The 26,045-nt window shown below is 39.1% G+C and overlaps 1 protein-coding gene across 11 annotated transcripts in view; it reads right to left on the reverse strand.

Moving 5' to 3' along the window:
- KAT6B (lysine acetyltransferase 6B) overlaps window positions 1-26,045 on the reverse strand; it is a 203,897-nt gene that overhangs the window by 19,983 nt on the left and 157,869 nt on the right. For all 11 annotated transcript variants that reach the window (XM_038009014.2, XM_038009013.2, XM_038009011.2 and 8 more), the window contains 4 exons: window positions 25,361-25,476; window positions 22,848-22,989; window positions 19,509-19,670; window positions 15,672-15,765 (listed from right to left, as the gene is read on the reverse strand). In XM_038009014.2, the coding sequence (XP_037864942.2) occupies window positions 15,672-15,765; window positions 19,509-19,670; window positions 22,848-22,989; window positions 25,361-25,476 (514 nt within the window). The remainder of the gene's footprint in view (window positions 1-15,671; window positions 15,766-19,508; window positions 19,671-22,847; window positions 22,990-25,360; window positions 25,477-26,045) is intronic.

Consider the following 26,045-nt stretch of genomic DNA (forward strand, 5'->3'; position numbering starts at 1 on the left):
TCCCTCTGCACCGCCCCTGTGTTGAGAAGTGTGCACCTCTGTGGATGTGCTCCTGAGCCGGAGGTGCCAGGGTAGCACGTGCCACATGGAAGCAGCCTGAGGGCCAGAGACAGCTGTGTAAGATGGCATTTACACCTGATTCTCTTACCCAGTGAGAGAAATAATTGCTCCTTTTTCTTTTATTTTTGGGACAGGGTCTCACTCTATCACCCAGGCTGGAGTGCAGTGGTATGATCCTGGCTCACTGCAGCCTCAACTTTCTGGGCTCAAGAGATCCTCCCACCTCAGCCTCCCAAGTAGCTGGGACAACAAGTGCACACCACCATGCTTGGCTAATGTTTGTATTTTTTGTAGAGACGAGGTTTGACCATGATGCCCAGGCTGGTCTCAAACTCTTCGGCTCAAGCAACCCTCTTGCCTCGGCCTCCCAAAGTGCTGGGATTACAGGTGTGAGCCACTGAGCCTGGCCTATTGCTCCTTCTTCTGTCTTCAAGTGTAGCCCAGTGGTTCTCGACCCTGCCTGCATGTCAGAATCACTTGGGCTTTACAAAGCCACAGATGTCTGGGTTCCACCCAACCTCATGACTTGTCTGGTTTCAGATATATTATGGGTTCCATTAAGGAAAGGGCCTTGGGGACTATACTTGGGCCAGAATATTAAATGGGGTGCAGCACCACTTCTTCACTTTTCACCTCACAGGGCTGTGGTGGTAGCAGTGGTGCCTAATGAGAAATCCCAGCAGCAGGCAAATCTTAGAGAAATAGAGGCACTCCGAATTGAGGTGGGGGAGGATGGCCACTCTGTAAAGAACTGTGTGATACCCTTCACAGAGTTTCATTTCGTTAAACATTCAACTGAGGAGTATTTGTGAGTGTATGGTGTGCCACCACAACTGAGTTCCTGGTCTAGTGGATTAGAAGAATAAATTTTTTTTAATAAGATGACTACAAAATAGATTCATCCTTCAATTTCCTTGTTAGGAAAATGAGGTACCTGCCACACGATAAAATGATCATGGAATGAGAGATGTTATACTCTGTCAGTATCATTTATGCCCCAACTAAAATTGTTTGGAGAAGGCAATAATTTTTAAAAATATGTTGACATAAGAATAGCTTACTAAATTGTTGAAGTAACCAAATTGTTCACGAAGCCCATTGCCTATCACCAAGCTAAGTTAACGCTCTGATTTGCGACCGAGAGGCACTTTCAGTTAGGTGATGATAAAGCCCCGGTGCCATGGCCTTCGGCATGACAGAAATGAGAAAGGCACGCAGAGGAAGGTCTTCCTCTTTGACCTTTTAAATTTTCCACAGTTCAAACCACTTTTAAATTCTGGGATATTTAAGGAAGAATACAATTATTTTTAAAAATATAAAGATGAAGTAATTTGGCATTTTAAAATTATTTCCTCTCTTATAAGTAGGCAAAAGTCTACATTAGAGATTCATTAAAAAAAGAAATAGTTTTTGAAATAGAAAATAACACAACTGAAATAGAAGATAACTTACTTCTTCAGTTTTTACTAAAATAAAGCATTTTAAATATCTGGCTCCCCCCAGGCTTGTTCCCCAACTTGGATACAATTTTCATGTCTAAGTTACAAAATTCTGGTAACAAGAACTTACCATTGAAAGGCTTTAAGATAGCAAACTTGATTGAACACATATACACTTCAAATAAAGCATCTGCGCCAAACAAATGACTGCATGCACTTAAAATGCTTTACCTTTAAGACCATTCTCCTGCTGTGAAAACACTGCAATTGAACATTTTCCTCAACTAAATCACTAAATGCAAAAACTGAGACATCTTTTGCCTACTTTTATAGGTCTGAGGATCTATTGAGGCAGCTGAGATAGTTCATTCTAGTATTTAGTCATCTGATCTGGTCCAACCCCACAGACGGACAGTGGAGGGTAGGAGAGGGGTTGTATTTACATAATCATGGCAGTATCACTGATTTCAGAACCAGGTTTGGGAGACAGGATGGTTGGAATAGCAACTTGCCTTTCCATTTGCTCTCCTACAAGCCCCCTAAAATGCTGTGTGTATATGTGGAAGGGAGTGTGTGTGTGTGTACCAGCTGTAATTTTTAAAAATAGGACAAAGTTATGTTGTAATTCCAATTCTGGATGATGAGCTTTCACACAGCAAACAAAAATACACAGCAAAATTGAAGAAAGAAAAAATGAGAATACAAATCTCCTTAGAAATTTTCTTTGTTTTCAAACAAAGTACATTTCAAAAGGGAATCTGTCAGTTTTTGAGATGACTTTCTAAAATCAAAGTACAGCCTATCACCTAATCTGACTGATCAACTACTGTTGGAAATGTAAGACAGAGAAACTGTTGCTAGTTGTCCTCAGGTTATCTAGACAAACAATCCCACTCCACTGATCTACTTTTCTTTTCGCTTACTTTTTATTTATCTCCCAAATGCTCTGAAACGTGATTTGAGGTAAGAAGCCTCTGGAGGTCAATGGCTGTGTCCCCCCAGGGTTATTGCTGAGGCCCCTCTGAAGCTGTGCAGCACATACCCTAGGCAGCGGAGCTGGGGCGGGAGCCGGGGGCCAGACAAGTAGCTGGCTGGTTTGCCCAGGGACTTGGTGTCATGTAGGGACTTAGCTTTTTTTTTTTTTTTTTGAGAGGGAGTTTCTCTCTTGTTGCCCAGGCTGGAGTGCAATGGCATGATCTCAGCTCACGCAACTTCTGTCTCCCAGGTTGAAGGGATTATCCTGCCTCAGCCTCCCGAGTAGCTGGGATTACAGGCATGTACCACCACGCCTGGCTAATTTTGTATTTTTAGTAGAGACGGGGTTGCTCCATGTTAGTCAGGTTGGTCTCGAACTCCTGACCTCAGGTGATCTGCCCGCCTCAGCCTCCCAAAGTGCTGAGATTACAGGCATGAGCCACTGCACCCGGCCAGGGACTTAGCCTTTAATCTTAGGGAATCTTAAAGTCCAAATTGGCTACAGTAGATGTTAGCTGTTAGAAAAACAAAACACATATGCAATATCATCACCAGCAGTGTTAAAGATAGCAATGACTACCCCTTCGGTTATAGATGACACATTTCTCTGAGCCCCTGGAATGAGCTGCTGTTCTGTCCGCTGTTTAGCTAAATTTGAGACTTAGCAACAATACATTAATATTAGCAGAGCTTCACCACAATATACTAATATTCTCACCATGAGACTTTACATTATGTTAATCAAAGAATCTCCATTCCACTTTCAAAGGCTTGAAATGGTTTTGTGCTATGTCCAACAGTTGAGTGCCTACTAGGTACTAGGCACTTTTCCGGTTAGGTTGTACAGAGACACTCTATTTTCCAAATTTAATGAGAAAAAAAGCTCTGGGAGTTTAATTTGTTAGCTGGTATGCAACTGCTGAACGCAAGAACCACAAACTACGTAAATAACAGGAACTCAAATAGACATGTTAACAGCTAAAGTTCATTTTTTAAAAAATCAATTCAATATGCTACATTGCAAGGAATCAATCACACTGCAATCATCATTTACAAATCAAAGTACAACACACATACTCATGGGGGTATATACAACTAGGTAGAAGTGTGTGATTATGGACAAGCAGATTGAAACTGTAAATTATGTAACTGTCTCTTGTAATTACCCTGCTTGAGAACTGAAACAAACTTCCTGTATAATTTTGCAGGAGAATGGAGACTGAGATACAGAATTGCTTTTTAGTTGGTTTTAACCCTTCCACAGCTATTTAATTATGTGTGATGAGGTCAAAGAAAGTTTATGCTTAATTTATGAAAAATTGGCAGGGAGGTATTTCAAAGTAAATCCTCTAAAAAGCTTCCGATTATTAATTAAATCTGGTGATTTCTCTTCCTCTTCAAGGAATATTTATATAAATTATTAGGTAAAATAAACAATGTTTAAAACAAATTCACGGGCATCATTCATTTTATTTCCTCTCTAAAAACATTCATTATATTCTATAAGTTTTTAACTGGATGCAACTGAAAAGCTACAGGGCTGAAAGGCTGTCTTCAGAGGCATCTTCTGCTTCGGTAGAGAAAAATCTTATTAGTGTCCTTAACTTCATGGAGAAAAGCTCCAACGCTGGGCGAACCCCAGGGCAGGACTCTTAGTCTACGAACAGAGAATCACCTTCTTAAGAGGAAGGAAACCCGTTTTTCTGATAAATAGCACAGCCTCAGTTCAGGACATTTTAAGTCATCCTAGCCTTTTTCTTCCCTTTCTTAAAAATCTAACTTTTAACATCTTTTCTCTAAGTTCTGTTTCTAGTGCCTAAAGATCTACCCCAAATTTTAGAACTGCTCAGCAACCAAGGAGGAGGAAAGGGCAGTTTTCCTGTACACATCTTACAGGGTCTGCTGGTGCTATTCTTCCCACAAAAAAAGAAAAATGGGAAAACAGTTCTCACGCTGCAGTGTCTCTTCTTTCTCTCCTCGGGCTCACAGTTAAATACCTTCTCTGTACTCCATCCTCACTCTGCATCGCCATTCCTTGTCCGAATCCTTCATTTCATCCTCATTCTGTTAATGCACAACCCTTCAATTATGTTTTTCTAAGTTTAAGAGTGAAAGTGAAATTTACAGGAATGCTGTTCTCTGATGAACTAGACTCAACACTTCAGAGGATTTGATTCAAGTAAATTTCAGTACATTTCCTTCACATAAAAATGGCTCTGCAAAGGCTGACATGGAGTTAATGCCCGTACACTAAATACTTGTACACTCAAGTTTTCATTTTCGAGCAGTCAAGGTGAAAACCGTGTCTCTCTTTAAAACATGACTAATAGGATGCCACCAATCGAGTAAGTTTCAGTTTTAAGAGTTACAAAAACCCAAGTGCTAAGATACCATAGGATGTCACCTCCCATTTTAAGATGATCACTTTCTAAAAAAACAAAAATAAAACACAGATACAGAAAATGACAAAAAACAAATATATGGCTTAATAGGCAACTGTCCTTGTAACTATCACCCAGGATCAAGAAAGAGAACTTTGCTGGCTACTCCAGAAAACCTTCTATCTGCTCCAGCCAATCACCCCTTCTCTCTCATAAGTAACCACTAGACTGACTCTCACAATAATCTCTTGTATTTTTTATACTTTCATCACCAAAACAGCCCAGCCACGAGAATAGTCTTGCCTATTAAAATAAAAAAAAATCTTAATGCCATTTTAATCTAGGGGTTCTACCTTCACCCCTTTCTTTTCCTTGTAATCTATCTGTGGATGAACTGGGGCCACTTGACCTATACTGTCCACACTCTGAGTTTTGCTGATCTCCTACTTGTACTGCAGCTCAGTATGCTCCTCTTTATTCTATATCTCTTGCAAAATGGCAACTAGATCCAATGCTTGCTTGATAAGACTTGGGTTCAATCCACTGGCAAGACTACAAATATCCTTGATCAGAAGATACATAATTTCTGGTTGTCCTTTTTGAAACTATTGTTTTTGTTCATTGTCTACATCCATTAATTCACAGTGGTGGTGGGGATTACAAAACGGTTATATTTTAATTCTGTCATTTTCTTTTCTTCTTTTTTTTTTTTGAGATGGAGTCTCACTCTGTCACCCAGGCTGGAGTGCAGTGGTGCGATCTTGGCTCACTGCAACCTCTGCCTCCCGGGTTCAAGGAATTTTCCCGCCTCAGCCTCCCGAGCAGCTGGGACTACAGGCGCATGCCACCACACCCAGCTAATTTTTTGTATTTTAGTAGAGACAGGGTTTCACCATGTTGCCCAGGCTGGTCATGAACTCCTGAGCTCAGGCAATCCGCCTGCCTCGGCCTCCCAAAGTGCTCGGATTGCGGGTGTAAACCACTGTGCATTTTATTTTCATTGGTTAGCTGGAATATGTTTATAAAAAGATGTTTCTGGCCAGGTGCGGCGGCTCATGTCTATAATCCTACCACTTTGGGAAGCCAAGGCAGGTGGATCGCTTGGGCCCAGGAGTTCAAGACCAGTCTGCACAACATAAAAAGACTACAGAAAATGAAAAAATTAGCTGGGCATGGTGGTGTTTACCTGTAGTCCCAGTTACTCAGGAGGCTGAGGTGGGAGGATCTCCTGAGTCTAGGAGGTTGAGGCTGCAGTAAGCTGAGGTCGCACCACTGCACTACAGCCTGGGTGACAGAGCAAGACCCTGTCTCAAAAAAATTTTTTAAATTTAAAAAATAAAATGATGTTTCCCCTCCTTTACTACTTGATTACTTCACTGTACAGTTTATATAAGAAAGGCAGGATAAATGCTTTAATTACATTTTTTTGTGGTTTTCAAGATAATAAACTGGTTCCTATTATCCTCTAAATCAGTTTGTTTTTTAATATCATTATGAACTTGTGAATTTAAACATTTGATAAGTTGCAATAAATTGCAATTTTTTATCTTTATTATTATATTTATTGTCTGGTCAGAGCCTCTTCAAATTGACTCCTAAGTCTTTTTGACATGACCCTAACAATTTTTGCTTCCTTGCTGTCTAGTATGACAAGCAGGACTTTTGTTTTGTTTACAGAAATAACTCTTCAACTTCATTTAAAATGATGACTGTATTTGCCCCAAAAAAGGACATATGCAAATTTATTGTGGAGAGCGATGTCCACCTGTATTACATTTTCTCATGATTTCAGCAACACCTCTTCGTACCTTCTGCTGTGTAACTGTGCTACATATTTATTTCCATGTGGACAAATGGTTACATGTGAAACTGAATTGCTTTTAATCCACTCAACCATTTTTATACACTTTAGAAACATTAATTTAAAACAATTTTGCTGAAAAAAAGAGTTCTTCTATGATGTTAACTCAAAGCAGGACTCCATATAAATAATTACAAAACAGAGGTTTTTATATTGGTAAACACGAAAATGTAGCATGAATATTAGGGTACAAACATGCTAACCACAAACCCTCTGTGGGGGAGAAAAAAAATCAGATTCCTAACTAGTATTTTCCTAAACAATTCTAAACAAGTTAAGGAAAACCTTCTGTTTTACCCAATATGAAGTTATATTTAAAAACAAACAAACATGACACCAACAACCAACCAACCAATGAACCAAAAAACTACCTTACAACCAGCTGAAGTCATAAATATGTTGTTTAGGGCCAGGCGTGGTGGCTCATGCCTGTAATCCCAGCACTTTGGGAGGCTGAGGCGGGTGGTTCGCTTTTACTCAGCAGTTTGAGACCAGCCCGGGCAACATGACAAAACCCTGTCTCTACTAAAAAATACAAAAATTACCCGGGCATGGTGGTGTGTGCCTGTGATCCCCAGCTACTCAGGAGACTAAGGCAGGAGAACTGCTTGAACCCGGGAGGCAGAGGCTGCAGTGAGCTGAGATCGTGCCACTGCACTTCTGCCTGGGCGACAGAGCAGGACTCAGTCTCAAAAAAAAAAAAAAAAAAAAAAAAAGAAAAAGAAAAAAAGAAAAAGAAAACGAAATACCATCATGAGAGAGGTAAGTGCAGGCAAACTTTTATCTTAGAATATTCTATCTCAAACATAATGTCTCTATTACAAGCTGGAAAATATGTTCAAGGGGGAAGAGTGCTCCTGAAACCCAAACCAGGTATAGCACTAATTTCAGCCAAGCAGAGCAAAATCTTTCTTGATCTTGTTTTAACAACGGGTCAGGGCACAGTGGCTCACACCTGTAATTCCAGTGCCTTGGGAGGCCGAGGCAGGAGGAGAGCTTGAAGCCAGGAGTTTGAAACCAGCCTAGGCAAAAAAGCAAGAGCCTGTCTCTACCTGACCCCCCACCTCTCCCCAGGAAAACAGCCGGGAATGGTGGCATGTGCCTGTAATCCCAGCTACTTGGGAGGCTGGCGTGGGCGGATCACTTGAGCTCAGGAGTTCAACGCTGCAGTGAGCTATGATCAGGCCACTGTACTCCAGCCTGGGGGACAGAGTGAGACCCAGTCTTAGAAGAGAAGAGAAGAGAAGAGAAGAGAAGAGAAGAGAAGAGAAGAGAAGAGAAGAGAAGAGAAGAGAAGAGAAGAGAAAAATGTGAAAAATGTGTCTCTTCCATATATCTTAACTGGGTAAATGGAAAATAGAGTTGGAAGCATTTCCTCCTCTGCACTGCCACAGCCTCTCTCACATTTGAAACTGCAGGGCTGGGAAGAATTTTGTGTCTGACCCTCTACTACCCTATGGGCAAGGACTAAATCATTCATCCTTATGTCCTCATCACCTAGACCATCCCTGGCACAGTGTATTTAAAGCATGTTTGCTGAAAGATGGGACGAAGGGATAAATAAAGTGTAAAAAACAAAGACTGAGAGGAAGTCTGAGTTTAAGCACTACTGGTCAAAAGCTAGCTGGATGTATCTGGCAGGTGCTGACACTCATACAAAGAAGTGGATTAACTAGACTCAGGCATGCACTGATTTCCCCCAACAATCCTTTATTGTGTATCCTCTATGTGCTAGCCACTGTGCTCATGGCTTGGAGTTTAGCAATGACCAAGTCCCTGCCCTCTTGACGGTCCCACTAAGGTTTCATTTTGTTCCAGTTACCGCTGAAGATTAGGTTATTCTCATCCCAATTCTTTGAATGGAATTTGTCCAGTAGTGGGTTTCAAATCATTGCAAATGCCAGTCAATGTTAGAAATCCAAACAGACAAAAAATTTGTTTGGAAAAAAAAAAAAAACAAACAACCACCTGCATGCCAAAACTCGAAAAAATTCTGAGCTATGTAAGGCAAAACACTAGCTTTCAGAAAAAATGAGAGAGACTGCAGACCGTATGTTTCATATTTACAATGTTTTCATTGAGGCAATGAATACAAACTATTCTATAAGAGCTATTTATTTGCTCTTATTTATGACAAGCTTAGCTTAAAAAAAGATACACAAATAAATCGTTAGCTGCACTGTCTCATGCAACTCATTTCAATGCATTCAGCAGCAGTCAACCTCTGAATAAATCACTGAGAGCTCAATTTTCAACCTTGATGTTATCTTTAGCATATTAAAACATATTGTACTTCAGACCAATGTAATAAAACAGTAATGGCAAAAGCTTTTAGTGAAACATATTATAATGAGAAAATAAGGAAAAATAGCCATTTTCCTTATTATATTACAGACTAGAATCCTATTAAAATAAATGTCATCATTATACTTGAGTACATAGGTCAAAACGTGTCTTCCAAAACCCAGCAAAAGCCCAAGGATATAGCTGCTGGTCCAGTATTTCCAACAAGTGTCATGGGGGTGAAGGTGGGAGGCTCCTTATCCTAGAAAAGGCTATGAAGTACTTGAGCACCATTTCAAAAGCATAACTTATTATTCCTTAATGACTGCTTTGACTGCACTCACCCAGGAGCTGCTGGGAAGGCTAAGCAAAGAGAAGCTTTCTTGACAGCTTCTTATGGCTAAAGCTGGAATTTTCCTTTCAAAATAAATGCAATCAAGAAATGAATGATCTGATAAGAGAAAAGGTAAGGAAAAGGTAAGTGTCTCTTCAACCAGCTATGTACAAATGTGGATTATGTCACAGCTCTGCTTTCTCTGCCAAAGGTTTAGAGCGGACAGTGACATCTTCTTTCTGATGCAACTGAAATGATCTTAAGGTAGAGGCTGCATTTCAGCAAAAGTACCAGACCTCGAAAGAAGACAGGGCATACCTGGCATCATTTGGAAGTAAGTAAACCAGTGCTGATGGTTTATGTTCTAATAAAATAAAATTCTCCCTAAGAATCACACACAAGAAGGGAAAGCACATTTTAAAAGTTCTTCCCGTCATAATTTAACATTTGTTCAACAATTAAGAACCTACTAAGTGCCACGCTCTTCTAGAAGATCAGAACGCAGCAAAAAGCAAAGTCCACACTCTCATGAAGTTTACTTTTGATAAAAGACATGGGCAATCAACAATAAATACAGTCATGCACATACACGGATGCACATACACGGATATAAATATGCATGCTATCCTAGCTCTGTCCTCTGAGAGGGCTAGAAGCAGTGACACCCAAGTAGCCATGGGCACATTTAAGTGATCAGAACTTGGTTTCCTTCTTTTTTTTTTTTTAAGGCGAAGTCTTCTTCTTTCACCCAGACTAGAGTGCAGTGGCGCAATCTCAGCTCACTGCAACCTCCACCTCCCGGGTTCAAGCAATTCTCTGCCTCAGCCTCCCAAGTAGCTGGAACTACAGGCACCCGCCGCCATGCCCAGCTAATTTTTGTGTCTTTTTGTAGAGACAGGGTTTCACTATGTTGGCCAGGCTGGTCTTGAACTCCTGGCCTCAAGAGATCCGCCTGCCTTGGCCTCCCAAAGTGCTGGGATTATAGGAGCCACTGTGCCCGGCCCAGATCCCGGTTCCTAAATACTGTTCTCCACCATAAGGAACCAAGGCTCTTGGGAGAAATGGATGATTCCAGCGCTGGCTTAAGAAAAGGATAAGCTAAATCTGGAACATCATGCTGTGGCAGAAAGGAAGAATCCACAGGACGGAGGCATGTGGAAAAGGCACAAGAACCCACTTGAAACATTTGCTGCTAAATAAATCCAGGACAACTTGATGTTTGGGGAACATAAAAATCAATCATGGTAATGACAAGATATAACCTACAGAATAAAATTAAAACCCAAAATTATACCAAAAAAATTAAATAAATGGGGAAGAAGAAACAATTCTTCCTTATAGAATGCCCATTAGTAAGTTGTAGAAAGAATGAAATTAGAAAATTACCATTTGGTAATTATCATAGTAATAATTATTTTAGATAAGAGCCATAAGTGAAGGTAAAAGTAGGAGGTGAAAATTGGATGAGAATTGATATTTATATAATCCCAAAGTATCTTCTCACCAGATACTTACTGATTACAAAGCAAAAAATGGTAATTTCACAGTGAAGAAGCCTGGCAGGTACCACCTAAACCCAGTGATGAGACAAATGTATTATCATATGATCCTGATGAAATGCACTGGGGAGGACATACGGTCACTTCTATGGTATTCCTGCCAAAAAATGTACAGCCTAAATCTAACTGTGAAGACACATCAGATAAACCCAGATTGAAGCACATCTTACAAAATAAGTGGCCTATATGCTTCAAAAATATCAAAATCATGGAAAACACAAAGCAAAGCAAAACAAAACAAAAAAACAGGTACTATTCCAGATTAAAGGAGGCTCCAGGGACATAACTACATACTCCAGGTGATCCTGGAGATTTTTTTTTTTCTTCTAGAAAGAACATCAGTATAAATTGGTAAAATTTAAAATCTGAACAATGCGCAGAGATTAATATCTTGATTTTAATAATTTGTATTATGGCTATATATGAGAGCATCGTTGTAGAAAAACACTGTAATATTTAGGGATAAAGGCGCCACACGTCTTCAACTTACTCTCAAATGATTCTGAAAAGAAAATATGAGAGAGAAAGAGAGAAACAAAGGGAAAGATTGAAAATAATAGAGCAGAAAACAGACGTGATAAAATGTGAACATGTGCAACAATGTATGGGAAATTGTGGTATTATTCTTAGAGCTTTCCTCTAAGTCTGAAATTATTTCAAAATTAAAGAAGAAAATAGTGAGATGGATAAGGCACTGCTGGCAGCCCCTGCAGCAGAAGCAGTCCAGGGCTTGGGAGGGAGCGCTCTGGGGCCCCAGGGCTCAGCAGTGGCTGGGAGAAGAAGAGCTCCTTGCCTTGTCGGTGTGAGGCTCTGAAGTAGGAACTGCAAATGTTTTGTGGGCAAGGGAGTTCTCTGCATGTCTGGTGGGGATGGAGGGAGAGAGAGATAGAAAGACTTTACAGACAGAGATGGGGAAGACTTTCAAATTTTCTGATTGAGAAAGGGAATCCTAGAATCCAAGAGAAAGGAATGTGTTCTCAACCAATCCATGATAGTCACTCTCTCCTCCACCCATTCCAGTTGTGGGCAAAGAGTCACAAAACCCACTAGGGAGTTTATGAGCAAATTGGGAGTTGGTGCCCTTTAGTCACTTCTGGCCAAACTCTGCAAATGGCCTCCTTGGGAGCCTTGTTCTGACAAATCCCAGAGAAGCTGTTCTAGGAAGTGACAGACAAATGACTCATTCTGTAAGCAGCACATGGTCCCATGGATGACCATTCCACCTCACTCGGTTGCCCTGAAGAACAGTGTTCAAAGCACTGCATTTGCAGTTCTTTATACAGATAGTCCCTGGCTTACAATGGTTCAACTTTACTAAGGTATGAAAGCAACACCATTCAGTAAAAACCATACTTGATCATTTCCTGGGCTAGCGATATGTGGTACAACACTCTTACATGAGATACTCAACACTTTGTTATGAAATTTGCTTTGTGTTGGATGATTTTGCCCAACTGTGGGGTAATGTAAATGTTCTAAGCACATTTAAAGTCCAGGCTAAGCTATGATGGTTGGTGGATTAAGTGTATTAAATGTATTTTTAATTAATGATATTTTCACTTTATGATGGGTTTATCAGCCCATAGCCCCACTGTAAGTCCAGGAGCGTGTATATACACACAATGCATTACATTCCACTCACATCTGTGATCAAGTGTGCAAGTGGGCAGCTATATCTCTCTCCCTGCTTGTGTCTTGTTTCAGCTTACTAAACTGGCAATTATAAAGATCTACCTGATTTACCACCTCATTTGACTTACTGAAAATACATCCCTGACTACAAGACCCCAGGCTCATGTACAAAACAGAAATAAAATAAATATAACCATTAAAAGGTCCGTTAAAAAACCAGAGCAGATTTTAGAAAACCTGTAACCCTAGTTAGCTTTCTATCCTGGGCTCCAAATTATGAGGTCAAAAATGATCATGAGAGGTCATGTGACTCATCCCCACCTTCAAAGGCTGTATTTCAATCATTCTGGAAAGATATTTATCTACTATTACTTTAAGTAACTTCCAAGAGAAGGTGCTATTAATTTCTTCAGCAGCCTACTCTATCTTCCTTACAACTTTTATAGCCAAGAAATTCTTTTGGTTTTAAATTGAATTTCTATTGGGTTTACACCAGTTCGCATTTTCTTTGAGTGCTATAAAATTCTTCCCCTAGTCTCCTCTTCTCTGAGGGAATAACACCAATCCCTTTTCAACTGTATTCAGATCTTTCATCGCACTTCTTAAACCCACTCCAGCAGGGGCAATGCTAAGTGTACAGGAAAGAGAAAATCAAAAACCACACCCTCAGCACTGCTTTGCCTGGTCACATCCTGGTAGACAGCATTCATCATGGTGGCCCTGAGCCACTCAGAAAAGGTTTCAATGTGTTCTGTAGTTTTAAACGACAAGGTAGATTCTAATAACAGTTTTCACTAAAATGGTTTAAAAAAAGACATAGCATTTGAAGATAATGTATTTGTTACCCAGATTGTTTTCTTATGTAGAAGGCCTTAGTGCCAGATCATGCTGTACAAATAAGATGCTACTGAATTTAGAGCTTGAACTTTTACCTAGTAAGTACCAGTTCCTTTTTAATTTTAGGTAGACAATTATTGTGGACAGCAAACATATCAATTTGGAGATTTAGTTTATATCAATACAATTTAATTTATACCATCTAATACATATTATTATATAGGAAACTGTACTACTGGATACAGAGAAGTTGGAAGTATGACACCTCCATCAATAATTATCACAAAAGGGTGAATAGAGTGTAAGTGTGATACCATATACAATAAATGTATGAGATAAAATTCCAGGAGGTGGGATCAAAAAGCAGAGATACTTGAGCTGGCTTGTAACAATGGGCAGGATTTTGAACAGACAGAGACTAGGAAAGGATTAGGTGATCACTTCAAGGAAGGGACTGTATAGACAAAAAATGGAGGTATAGGACCATGCTCAGACTATTTGAGAAAAAGGAGATTAGTAGATGAAAAAGCGTAAAGGACAGGCTGGAACTAGATGTTGGAAGACGTTAAATATTGAGCTAAGGAGTTTGCCTTATTCTGTAGGCATATAGATATGACCAAAAATTTAAGGCTTGAATGGCTGCTATGCACACCAGAAACTATATTTACGGACTACTTATGAATGGAAGACACACAAAACTAGAGAACAAGATAAATGGTTTTGCCCTCAGAAATGATTACAGCTAGGACTCTATAATAATAAAAACGGTACACTGCATTTGGTAAGATGGCCCTCCTTGGGATTACTGGTTTCATGGATAACTAGGTCAGGAAAGTATAGATAAGACTAGGGTAATGAATCAAGAACTAAAAATATTATCTAAAAATGGAAAAATAATCAAAATTTTTCTTTTAAAAGAATCACATTCTTCAATGTCAATAAATTATATAAATCAGTCAAAACTGCTATTCAGTTATTTTACACTTTAATCAGACATTAATCTTTACAATACCTAACAATATAGATTTAGATTCACTGTATTTCTTCATGGTTTTCTGTGAGAACATTTACATTGTGGTTTTTGCATCTGATATAGCTGATGAACATTGTGCAAAGTCCTAAATTTTCCTCCTTTCAGTTAACAAGCAGATAAACTGCAATCTGGTAATCAAGAAGCACCTGGTTCCTAGTGACAGATTTATTTTTATTTATTTATTTATTTTGAGACAGAGTCTCTCGTTCTGTCGCCCAGGCTGGAGTGCAGTGACACCATCTCAGCTCACTGCAACTTCTACCTCCTGGGTTCAAGTGATTCTCCTGCCTCAGCCTCCCCAGTAGCTGGGAGTACGGGCGTGTGCCACCATGTCCAGCTAATTTTTGTATTTATTTTTCAGTAGAGATGGGGTTTTACCACGTTGGCCAGGATGGTCTCAATCTCTTGATCTTGTGATCCACCTGCCTCGGCCTCCCAAAGTGCGGGATTACAGGCATGAGCCACCACGCCTGGCCAATGACAGATTTTTACATGACCAGAAATGACTATTATCATGGGATATCTGGTCATCATGTTATCTAGATATTTTGAATCAATTCTCCAAATGTACCCCTAACACAACATTTACACATCCAGTATCATATAAACAAGGAAAAAAACAAACTACCAATTTTTAAAAACATTATCCGTGTGCGTACTTTTATATATTATTCTGGTTTTAACAGAGAAGGCTCAGAAGATATGAGTGCATATAAGATAAATATTTCTTGGGAAACCTCTAGATACAAACACTGTATTAATTTCCGTAATAGAAAAGGGAAATTAACAAAACAAGGTAAGAGTTATTTCTACTAGCAAGGCCCAGGACAGGCTGCCTAGAAAATTATTTTTCTAAATGGAAATATACCTTTTCTGCTTTGCACTGTACAAGATTACAGGCAAAATTTTAGAGAGCTGAAAATCCTTTCAAATAATACTTCCTTTAGCTTTAATCACGAATAATTGCCTCTTTTGGTGCTAATGAGCATGAGCACCACAAAATGGAATGTAATTCTGTCGGTTCATTCAGGGTAATGGCTTTGTGCATGAGGCCCGCTGCTGAGAGATCTAGTCTCAATTTCCTAGAGTACAATCACTGAGCAGCAGCACATTTTTCACTTGAGGAAGATGTTCTAACCTATGTAAATATAAATAGAAAACTCATTATCTATTGATAAAAACAACAATGCAGGTTAAATAAAGTTTTATGTGTTACTGTTTCCTGTAACAGCCATCAGCCTCCTGGATCATGAAAGTAAATAAAGTACTTCACTTACTGAAATCAATGAGAAACCGTCCAAATCCTTGCCTTTGGTGCTGGGGCATGATCATTATGCAGGAGACATTATACTTCTGCTGGCAAAGCTTTTCCTGAGGGAAGGAGAAACAGATCAAGTATGTCAGAGCCCTGCTGAAGTGGGCAATTCCCTGCACCTGCCACTGTCCTTGTAAAACTGTCCACTAAAGAAAGCCAATGGGTTAGGTCAGGATCAAGCAGAAAAATCCTACTATATTAATCAATCAAACTATCAACTAACAACAAACCATCGACTCTGGCATGCCTCTCAACTACATCTTTATTCTTGAAAGTCAGTGCCATAAAATATGCATAAAGAATCCAAGGAAATATGAACCAAATAAAACAGAATACAGACAGTATAAAAGAAATGCTTTCCTTGCTCAAATAACTTCAGAGATAGAGAAAATAACATCCCAGGGAGTCACCCAGCGGAGTAAGTTAGGATTTAGCCAGCTATCTTGCTAAATATAATAATAATCTACAACTCTGCAACAGCAATCTGTCTTCTGCCTTTTGGCAAATGCCCCAGTGAAACTAAAACAGTATCTGTGTGGGTAGATGTGCACAAATATATTTCTCCTATGAATAAAAAGTCAATGTAAAAAGCTAGAGAAATAATTAATCTGCATTTCAAACCAGGAAAACAAAACAAAATGAAACAAAAAGACAACAAGAAACCCTAAAGCCTCCAAACAAAGGTTAGACCAAAATACTACCAACAGTTTGAAACCAGGAGGAAGATTGGATAGAACATGGTAAGAAACAGCTCTTACAGTTAAACAAGAACTTGCAACTTTCATGGGATGTGGCATCAGGGCAGCATTTTTTTATTCAGAGTACACAGAAGTTGCCAAAACCTACACAGAGATCTGGAAAAGGCTTTTGAGGTCATGGATGCTCTGGCCAAATATAAACCACAAATAAGACTGACCACAAATGGTACCAACCACATCAAAGTTTTACTTCAGAATGCCCAGATCTTTAATGAACCAATTTGAAAGATCACAGGAGATGGTTGTGGAAAAAACCCTACAGGGCAGAACTGAGTATTTCTTTGTGAAAAAGATGCATTCCCAACTTTTGCACATTTGTAGTTGTCTATGGAGCTGCTAAAAAATGAGGAGGAAGCAATGTGTGTCAGTTCTCCTAAAAAGATGAATTGTCCCTCACTGGATGTGCACATCAATGGCAAAGGTTCAAGTAATTCGTCTATTTTGCAAAGTTAGACAAATAGGTCACTCTCTCTAAAAAGAAATGTACTCTGGGTTAAGAGAATTCATCCTTGATGCCATTCCCTTCTTTGTCCAGAACCATTTCCACCTTTCGGAGTTTTCTGAGATCCAACATAGTAGTGATCTTTCCTCCCCCGCCTCGCAACTTAACGCGTTACTACAGCTAAATTCTAAGCTATGAATAAAATAACTACTACTTCTTTCCTTTCTGTTTACAGCCATCTATTATGTGCTTGGAAAGTCATATGCATGTAACAGTTTGCACTGAACCTTTCTAGGTCATTCCAGCCCTTCTCTGGCTATCCTTGAACTGTCATTCTAATAACCTCTAGAATTTGGTTCAAGAATAGCCCCAAAGGGCCAGAGTCCTCTAGATTCCAACTGACACATGAGAATATGGTTTAGTTTCATCTAGTCTTTTTTTTTTTTTTTTTGAGATGGAGTTTTGCTCTGTTACCAGGCTGGAGTGCAGTGGGGTAATCTCAGCTCACTGCAACCTCTGCCTCCCGGGTTCAAGGGATTCTCCTGTCTCGGCCTCCAGAGTAGCGGGGATTACATGCACGCACCACCACACCCAGCTAATTTTTGTATTTTTAGTAGAGACAGGGTTTCACCATGTTGACCAGGATGGTCTTGATCTCTTGACCTCATGATCCACCCACCTTGGCCTCCCAAAGTGCCGGGATTACAGGCGTGAGCCACCGCACCCGGCCTCATCTAGTCTTTTAACATGGTTATTTTTTAGATTAATTTTTGTTTCACTATACTGCCAAGGCATATTAGTATTCCAAAATAGTAGGAAATAACAGCAGCTGCTGCCATGCTATAGAAGAAACTGACAAAATGAGAAAAGTTGAGCTAGTTCTGAGTAAAATGTTACGTACCCTGGGAGGAAGAGAGGCAGAAATTCAAACTTCAAGAATCACCACCAACTCTACACATGGCTGCTACTCAGCGGCCAACACAAGACTCAGGAGTGGTATGGTCAGTGCAGCACGAGTAAGGTGGGCATGGGTAAGCCTATGTTTAAATCCACAGACATTGAAAGAAACACCATTTTCTAACAGGAAGGACGCAACCACTATTCTTTTTAAGTCTCTGGAGAAAAATGATCTCGACAAACCTACATAAAAGGTAAGGTGTTTTATTTATTAATCATATAAATAGATTTCCTATTTATTGTTTTATTCAGTGTTAATTCTCTATCATCTTTTGAATTTGTAATGTGTAAATTAACTTTCTTCTTTTTCATTTCAAAGCTTTACCAAATATGTGGAAACACTGAGACAGTTTTCCATGAATACTGTTATTTATTTTTATGATCTTTGGGTTGACTCTTGAATTTAGGATAGCTATAGTTGGCAAGTACCTTCACATATATTCTATCTTTTGAAACTCCATTAAAACGGCACTTCTATGAAGCATCCCATTTACATTGTGCAAGAGCAGATTCATTAAAATTCAAGTATCACCTAATATAAAAAATGTATCATAAAATAAACAAAAGATAGAGTTTGGACCTTCTACCTTAAAGTCTCATAATTATTGTCTCTATGTACCATCCTGGTAAATTTAACTATTTCCTAGGTGCCTTAGAAAAGTTAAGGTCATTACCTGGTAAACATCTCCAAACTCAGTTATCCTTTATATTAAAGGAGCTATTGTTTCTTAGAAGCCTTTGAGCAGAAGAATGTGAGTAAACTGCTCTGAACCACTGAAAAGGACAAGCTACATCCCCTCAATATGTCGATGTTTCCCCCACTCTAATAGCCGGAGATACTCAGGCTTTTTTTTTTTTTTAAAAAAAAGACGGAGTCTCACTCGCGATCTCAGCTCACTGCAATCTCCGCTTCCCAGGTTCAAGCGATTCTCCTGCCTCAGCCTCCCAAGCAGCTGGGACTACAGGTGTGTGCCACCAGGCTCAGCTAATTTTTTTGCATTTTTAGTAATTTTTTGCATTCACCATGTTGGCCAGGATGGTCTCTATCTCTTGACCTCATGATCCACCCGCCATGGCCTCCCAAAGTGCTGGGATTACAGGCATGAGCCACTGTGCCCAGCCGATACTTAGGCTTTCTAAAGGTGAGATTGCTTTAGAACTTAAAACCATAGCACAGAGAATAAGAGATGAAAGTGTAAAACCAGTCATTTTATCAGCTTGACTGTCCAAATGCCAGCGTCCTAACTCACTGAGATACTGTCGACCACAGAGGGAAGGCAACAAGGAGAAAGGAGAATTCTCTCTTAAATGCTACATTAAACTGAAACCTTCATGTTGACACCACTTAAAGGGAAAACGGAAATAAGCTTACACTGAGAAAATCAAAGATGCTAAGTGGTCCACAAGGCAGCAATTAGAATGTCATCAGGACGGCACACAGTGCTGAGGTCCTTTACACACTTACTAGGTACCATGTTTTTTGTTTTCATCTTTTAAAATGAGCTCTGAACAAGAACCTGAGCTTTTCAAAAACACGTCACTTATTCAAATTACAGTAATGAAAAAGCCCTGTTCAAAGAATTGGGCTCTACCAAAAACATTTTGAAAAAGAAAATGAAGGTCATGCTGGCTCTTGTTTTACCTTAGAGAAGTATCCAACCAGATGACAGCCCTTTTCATCATTTTTTGTAAGGACATAAAAAAGGAATGGCTCGACATCATAATACAACGTTTTGTGGTCCAGGAAGAGCTTGGCTAACAAGCAAAGGTTTTGGCAATAAATTTTGCTCATATTCCCATCAACCTAAAAGAAAGAAACAGACAACATTATTTAACATAAAAATACCACACCATATAAAATTGTTTCTTCTATATGGTATTTCAGAAAGTACATCATTTTATTTCCAAATCTTAAACTGAGAGATTAAAACACTCTATTAAGCAAGTACAGCTTTAACCAGAAAACAGCTGTCACTGGCAAATCAGAATTCCACATTTTCTCTTAAATTAGGGTATATTTGAAGTAGTTAAATTTCTCTTTTAGCTACCAAAGAAGGGCCAAACCACTAGTAAAGGAGTAGTTTTTACTTGTAGTTTATTCTGAGCTAAAAATGATGAGGCATGTCCTCTCTCTTTATTTGAACCAAATAAATCTGTATTAAGGAAATATAAACAGATCAAAATACTTCACAAGTAAGTTAAACTTTATGTTGTTTCAAAAGGGTTTCACATAAAACTAAAATTAATGAACTGTATTATTCTGATTCCTCAGAAGTGTGGATTAGCAAAGAGGTTTCCATTTTGGTTTTATCCCAAGCATCATCTTAAATATAATTGGAAAAGATAAAATATCTATGTTGGGAATACTTACAGAGAAAGTGATATGAATTTCAACCTACAATAAGCACCATGATTACAGTCTACTTCTCTTGAAAATAAAAGAATCAAGCTGTGATACTGATGGCTACAGACAGGAGGCTAGGCACAGATGCCAATTTCTTTGATCAAATGTAGTTACTTGTTGAAAATAGAAAACACAGCAGATTCAAGAAGAATTTCCCTAGCACTTTTCTTAAGGGAAATGGGTATTTGCTAACCAGAGCTCTTAAACAACAAACTTGACCATTCTCAGGTCTCCTGTGGACCATACGGGTTCTCATCTTGCACAAATTATTTTTAGATTTCATATAACTATTTCCCTTAGATGAAACCTAGGTCCCATACATAGCAGCACAATCAAATAAGGGCAACGGGCACAGAGGATACAATTCTCCCTTTAATTAAAGGAAGTTTTCATATATTTGAAAGTATGGCCCTTTTGGAAATGGTAGATATTACAAAAAGGTAAGATGCAGATATACGTAACTGTGAACCAGAAAAATAGAGAGATGACAGTGCTGAAGAAAATTCTGATCAGTTGTGAAAGGTATAAGAGGAATAAAGAAAGGGAAGAAGGCAGAAAAATTATAATCTATGATTATTCCTCCTTTATTTTATAAGTTTTGTAGGAAACTGCTAGGAGAAAAGTTGCCCAAATGTTACACTCTATTAACTCAGGTTCCAGAATAGGGACCTCAGTACTTATCAAATCCAACTCCTTATTCGTACAAGCGAATTTTAGAGACATGCTTCTGATGTTTCCCCTCTCATCTCTGGATGGTCCAAAAGCACCTGCCCTGAAAGAACAGCCCATTCTTACCAGCCTAACAAGACTGATCCCCTTGCCCCTGAGAAGACGTTCCATGGATTTATGACAGCTTCAACCCCAATGCTGACTCATGCCGATTTATTAAATAATTACTTAAGGCCAACAATGTGTTTTGAGCTTTGAGAAACAATGTTTTGGTTGGAAGAACAGATCTAAGGCATCAAGGAAGGATCCAATAAGAAAGCTGAACTTGTGACATTAGCTAAGCTTCAACTGTGAGCAGCTGTGTCACCTCAGCCGGCTGGGGCTGGCGGGATAGCATAGCAACAGGAAGCTCAGGCAACATGTCTTCAGCCTTCCCTCTAGCCCACTGGTTCTTACTGGGGGTGATTCTGCCCCCCCGGGGGATATCTGGCTACGTCTGGAGACAATTTTGGTTGGTACAACTGGAGGGGGTGGTGGTGCTACTGGCATCCAATTAGTAGAGGCCAGAGATGCTGCTAAACATCCTATGCTGTATAGCATAGCCCCTACAACAAAGAACTAACCAGCTTGAAATGTCAATAGTGCCCAGATTGAGAAACTCTATGCCTAACTTTTAGTAAGAACTAATATATCACCTAACCTTCCCAGTAACAATACCTTCTTCCTCCAAGCTTGCCAAAAGAGCCTGACAGAAAAGAGAAGGCTTTAAAAAAATCATAAGACATAACTGGAGTTTCCTGTGTTCTCTGATCAGTCTTGGGGAAAACCTAGTGGGCCCAAACCTGTCTGAGAAGGAGCCTGGTCCATGTGAGAAACCTACAACCTTCCCTTTATTTAATATGATGGCAAGACACTACAGGCCAGAAATAAAGAGAACTGTAAGGGAGAACAATAAGTGTCAGCCTGAACAGTTCAGAAAAAGAGAATCCAGAAGTGAAACTATATTTCACAGAAAGAAGACATCACGTTTGCTGTACAAGGTAGGTGTGTTCCCAGCACCCAGGAATGAGCATCAATGCATACCATGATGGGTCACAAAAGAAAAAAATGCAGCAGGCAACAGAAGTGTGCAAGTGGAGGGAAGAGCATAAAGGAGAGATGTGAAAAGTCCTGCAGACAGACAACAACCTGGGAGAAAGGCATGGTCCCTGCAAGGTAAAACTGACTCAGCTTAACTGAATCCCTGAAACTGACAACAGATACATAATTAAACAATGCAACTATATAGAGGCAAAGGCCTGCTACTAAATCAATTCTGGAAATACAAAATGTCTTCAAGAAACCCACAATGACAGACATATGGCCACAAGGGGTTCCTGTGAACAGCAGAGTTCTTCAGGGGTGGCCATCTACCCAGATGGGAGGGAGTCCCAACATCTGCTAGGGTCTCACCAAAAGGATTATCCATCCTGCCAAGAAGTGGATGGAAACACAGGTGGTTGTGTATTGAGGAGATATGTACAGCTGCTCCATTCCCTGGAAGAGTGAGCACCTGCCAGACATTGGCTAGAGCTGCTGAACAAAGCTCATTTCTCCTGCCAAAGAAAGTGGAATTTACAAAGAGCTGAGCAGATCATAAATTCATTGGTGAATATATCTAGTGTAGACAGGGATTTTGGGGAAGACAAAAATGTCAATGTGATGAAGTAGGGATTCTTCATCAATCTAAATGGTTGCTTAATATGGTTAGATAAACATTCCAAAACACGGAGATGTTTTAAAGGGCAGTCTGAATTTCAGTGCCAAAATTAAATATACTTTGCACGTTCTAAACACAAATCAGCACATAGTCAACAATTAGGAGTACTAGATTTCAAAAAGCTGAATTTTTTATTTACACGTGCTTACCTCAAATACTGAAAGGTCTTTCCTTCGGTAAATTTCATTTGCTGGAGGATGAAACCATCCGCACTTCTTGGAGTGTCTTAGCAAAATATTTTTACTTTTCATATATTTAAGACAGAATTCACACAGGTAAAGCTTTGGTAATCTGTTGAAGTTTAAAAATCACAGAATCTATCAGATAGATTATACTGTTTCGGGGGAAGATTAAATATTGTTCAATTTTCTCTACCTCATAAAAAGGTTGTATAATAACATTGGAGGCTGGGTGCAGTGGCTCCCGCCTGTAATCCCAGCACTTTGGGAGGCCGAGGCGGGCAGTTCACCTGAGATCAGGAGTTTGAGACCAGCCTGGCCAACATGGTGAAACCTCGTCTCTACTAAAAACACAAAAATTAGCTGGGCGTGGTGGCACATGCCTGTGGTCCCAGCTATTTGGGAGGCTGAGGCAGGAGAATCGCTTGAGGCGGAGGGTGCAGTGAATCGAGATCGCACCACTGCACTCCAGCCTGGGCAACAGAGTGAGACACCATCTCAAAAATAAATAAATTAATTAATTTAAAAAAAAAAGAAAGCCAATAGTAAAGAGAGAATGTAAAAACAACCTTACATTATTTTTCAATATAATCCATAATACATGCTCCCTTTACTTTGTGAACAAATCATTTGTTTGCTTAAAAATATCCTATGTAAAGAAAGGTTTACAGATGTGGAACCACCACCCTAAAAATCAACTTAATAAGGATACCATCCTGTCAAGGGGCCAAGCATATTTTTCAAAATTCACACTTACTATCTTATTTCCAATTATATATGGTCAGCAGTATAGCTATAATATTTTACTCAGAAGTGAATTTATTATTTTTAAACAATCTGCATACATATGAGGCCGAAAAGTCCTTGAACTTAGTTGTTACCATTTCCACTTCTGGAAGAGGTAACTTTAAAGTTATTATTATAGATTTATACATGGTCTAATGCAGTAAATGGCAGGGCTGAAAATCAAAAGATCTAATTTGTTTTCTACCAATTCCACCGTTACTTTGAGTAAAAGACAAATACCTCTCTTCCCTGCTGACTTTTTCTCCACCTTAAAAATTAGAACACTTTTTATTTCCATATTTTAATGAACACGGCTGATATTTATAAGAAAATGTTTAGAAGCACTTGCAAGGTCTTTGGAGTTTAAGAATGGGGTAAAAGGTTTTCAAGAGACAGGCAGACACAGATGAGACTACTTTCAAACCTTGCACTTATGTACAAATTTTATCCAAAGTTTTCAGAGCACATGGCTTATGATTACCTAGGCAAATGAAAGCTCACAGTCATTTTAAAAAATTGTTCAAGAACACACAACTGAATGGTATAAGCTAGGAGGAGAAACCAAAATTCTTGACTCTTATTTTGTCATTTAACTTTTAGAAAACGCTTCGCATTTTCTCCACTTACGTGATTGGCCAGACGCTCATATGCTAATGAAAAAAATAAGAGCTATTCTATAAGAAAACCAAATTTATAATTGCTGAAAACTTTGCAGACTAAAACATTTTTGGAGACGCTAGTAAAGTGTGCCCTGATGTACTGCATGGAAGAAATCTACTCTCAATGCACCTATTTTGGGATATATTCGTTCACAGCTAATTTGAGTTCAAGACAAATGAAAACTCGGATACCATTTTTTCTCCTTTTTACTTTTTATTTTTTGAGATGGGATCTCACTCTGTCACCCGAGCTGGAGTGCAGTGGTGTGATCTCGGCTCACTGCAACCTCCACCTCCTGGGTTCAAGTGATTCTCCTGCCTCAGCTTCCCAAGTAGCTGGGATTACAGGCGTGCCCTATCACGCCTGGCTAATTTTTGTATTTTTAGTAGAGACGGGGTTTTGCCACGTTGGCTAGGCTGGTTTCACACGCCTAACCTCAGGTTATCCACCTGCCTTGGCCTCCCAAAGTGATGGGATTACAGGAGTGAGCCACTGGGCCTGGCCTTCTCTTCAAAGTCACAAATGGTTCTAAAAGTAAAGATTTGGGGAAGGGTCTCTTAAGACTACCCATTCCCATCTACTTTCTCCCATTTTTCCTTCTTTTGCTAAATTTCTATTAAAAACTTGAAAATAAAATGCCAGAAATCAGAGATAAAATGAACAGGCCTAATTAAAAAATATAAAAGGCAACCAGAGAAGAAAGTCTACCAAATAATTCACCATGGCAAATTTCTTTTTTTTATTGGGTTTCATACAAAACCAACATTTCTCCAATTAACCAAGGAAAGAAAGCACAGTCTAGAAGCTAAATGGCAAAATGTATAATGCCCGTGTAACTAAGGAGCATAAGGAATTTACCAAGAACAAGGAATACTATTAAAAGGCGCTGGCAAAAGCAATAGTTTGGGAAGCACTTAGCACTGACTATCAAAATTTATTTCCTAAAATCATCCTTAATTCCTGCTTTAGAATCAAGAATTTTCCTTTCTCACATATGTGACATTCAAGTTATACACCTGCCAGACTTATTCCATTACCTTGCATATTCCTGTGGGTAAGGCGAGGAGTACCAGGTTTGGATTTCGTATTTACCAAATTCAATCACAGAAGGGTACCGGCCACAGTCTTCCACCCCACTCTCACACTCTATTTTCTGTTAAATAGAAAGAAAAGGAAAATAATAATATATATACTTCACTTACATTTTGGTTCTTTCACCAGTGACTATCAAAGCTTATCAGAACGCTAATCTTAATTGTGAATTTGCATGGTCTTAAAACACTATAGACCCTTATGAAATGGGTTGGTGCAAAAGTAATTGCTGTTTTTATAATTACCTTCAATGGCAAAAACCACAATTACTTTTGCACCAAACTAACATTACCTCTGTGTAAGATTCACAGCAAACGAATACCCTAAGAAACAATATAGCAAAGGAAGTAAGTATGGTATAAATACATACAAATGTCGATAGAACTGGATTTAACAATCTGTTGTAACAGATTAGAAATTAGGTGATTATAAATGATGTGGCTATTTCACAGGCTTATTTATTACATATGTTTACAGTTTCCTATTCCTCCATGAGGTAGTATTTATCACAACTGTAATTAAATAATCAATTGTGAAATCTGCAGCTTAGCATTTGTCTCTTCTTATTTCCCTTATTTCCATGTAGAAAGCCATATGAGGTTAAGAACTCTGCCTGCCAGATTCACTGTG

This window comes from Chlorocebus sabaeus, chromosome 9 (assembly GCF_047675955.1).
Source record: "Chlorocebus sabaeus isolate Y175 chromosome 9, mChlSab1.0.hap1, whole genome shotgun sequence".
NCBI lineage: Eukaryota > Metazoa > Chordata > Mammalia > Primates > Cercopithecidae > Chlorocebus > Chlorocebus sabaeus.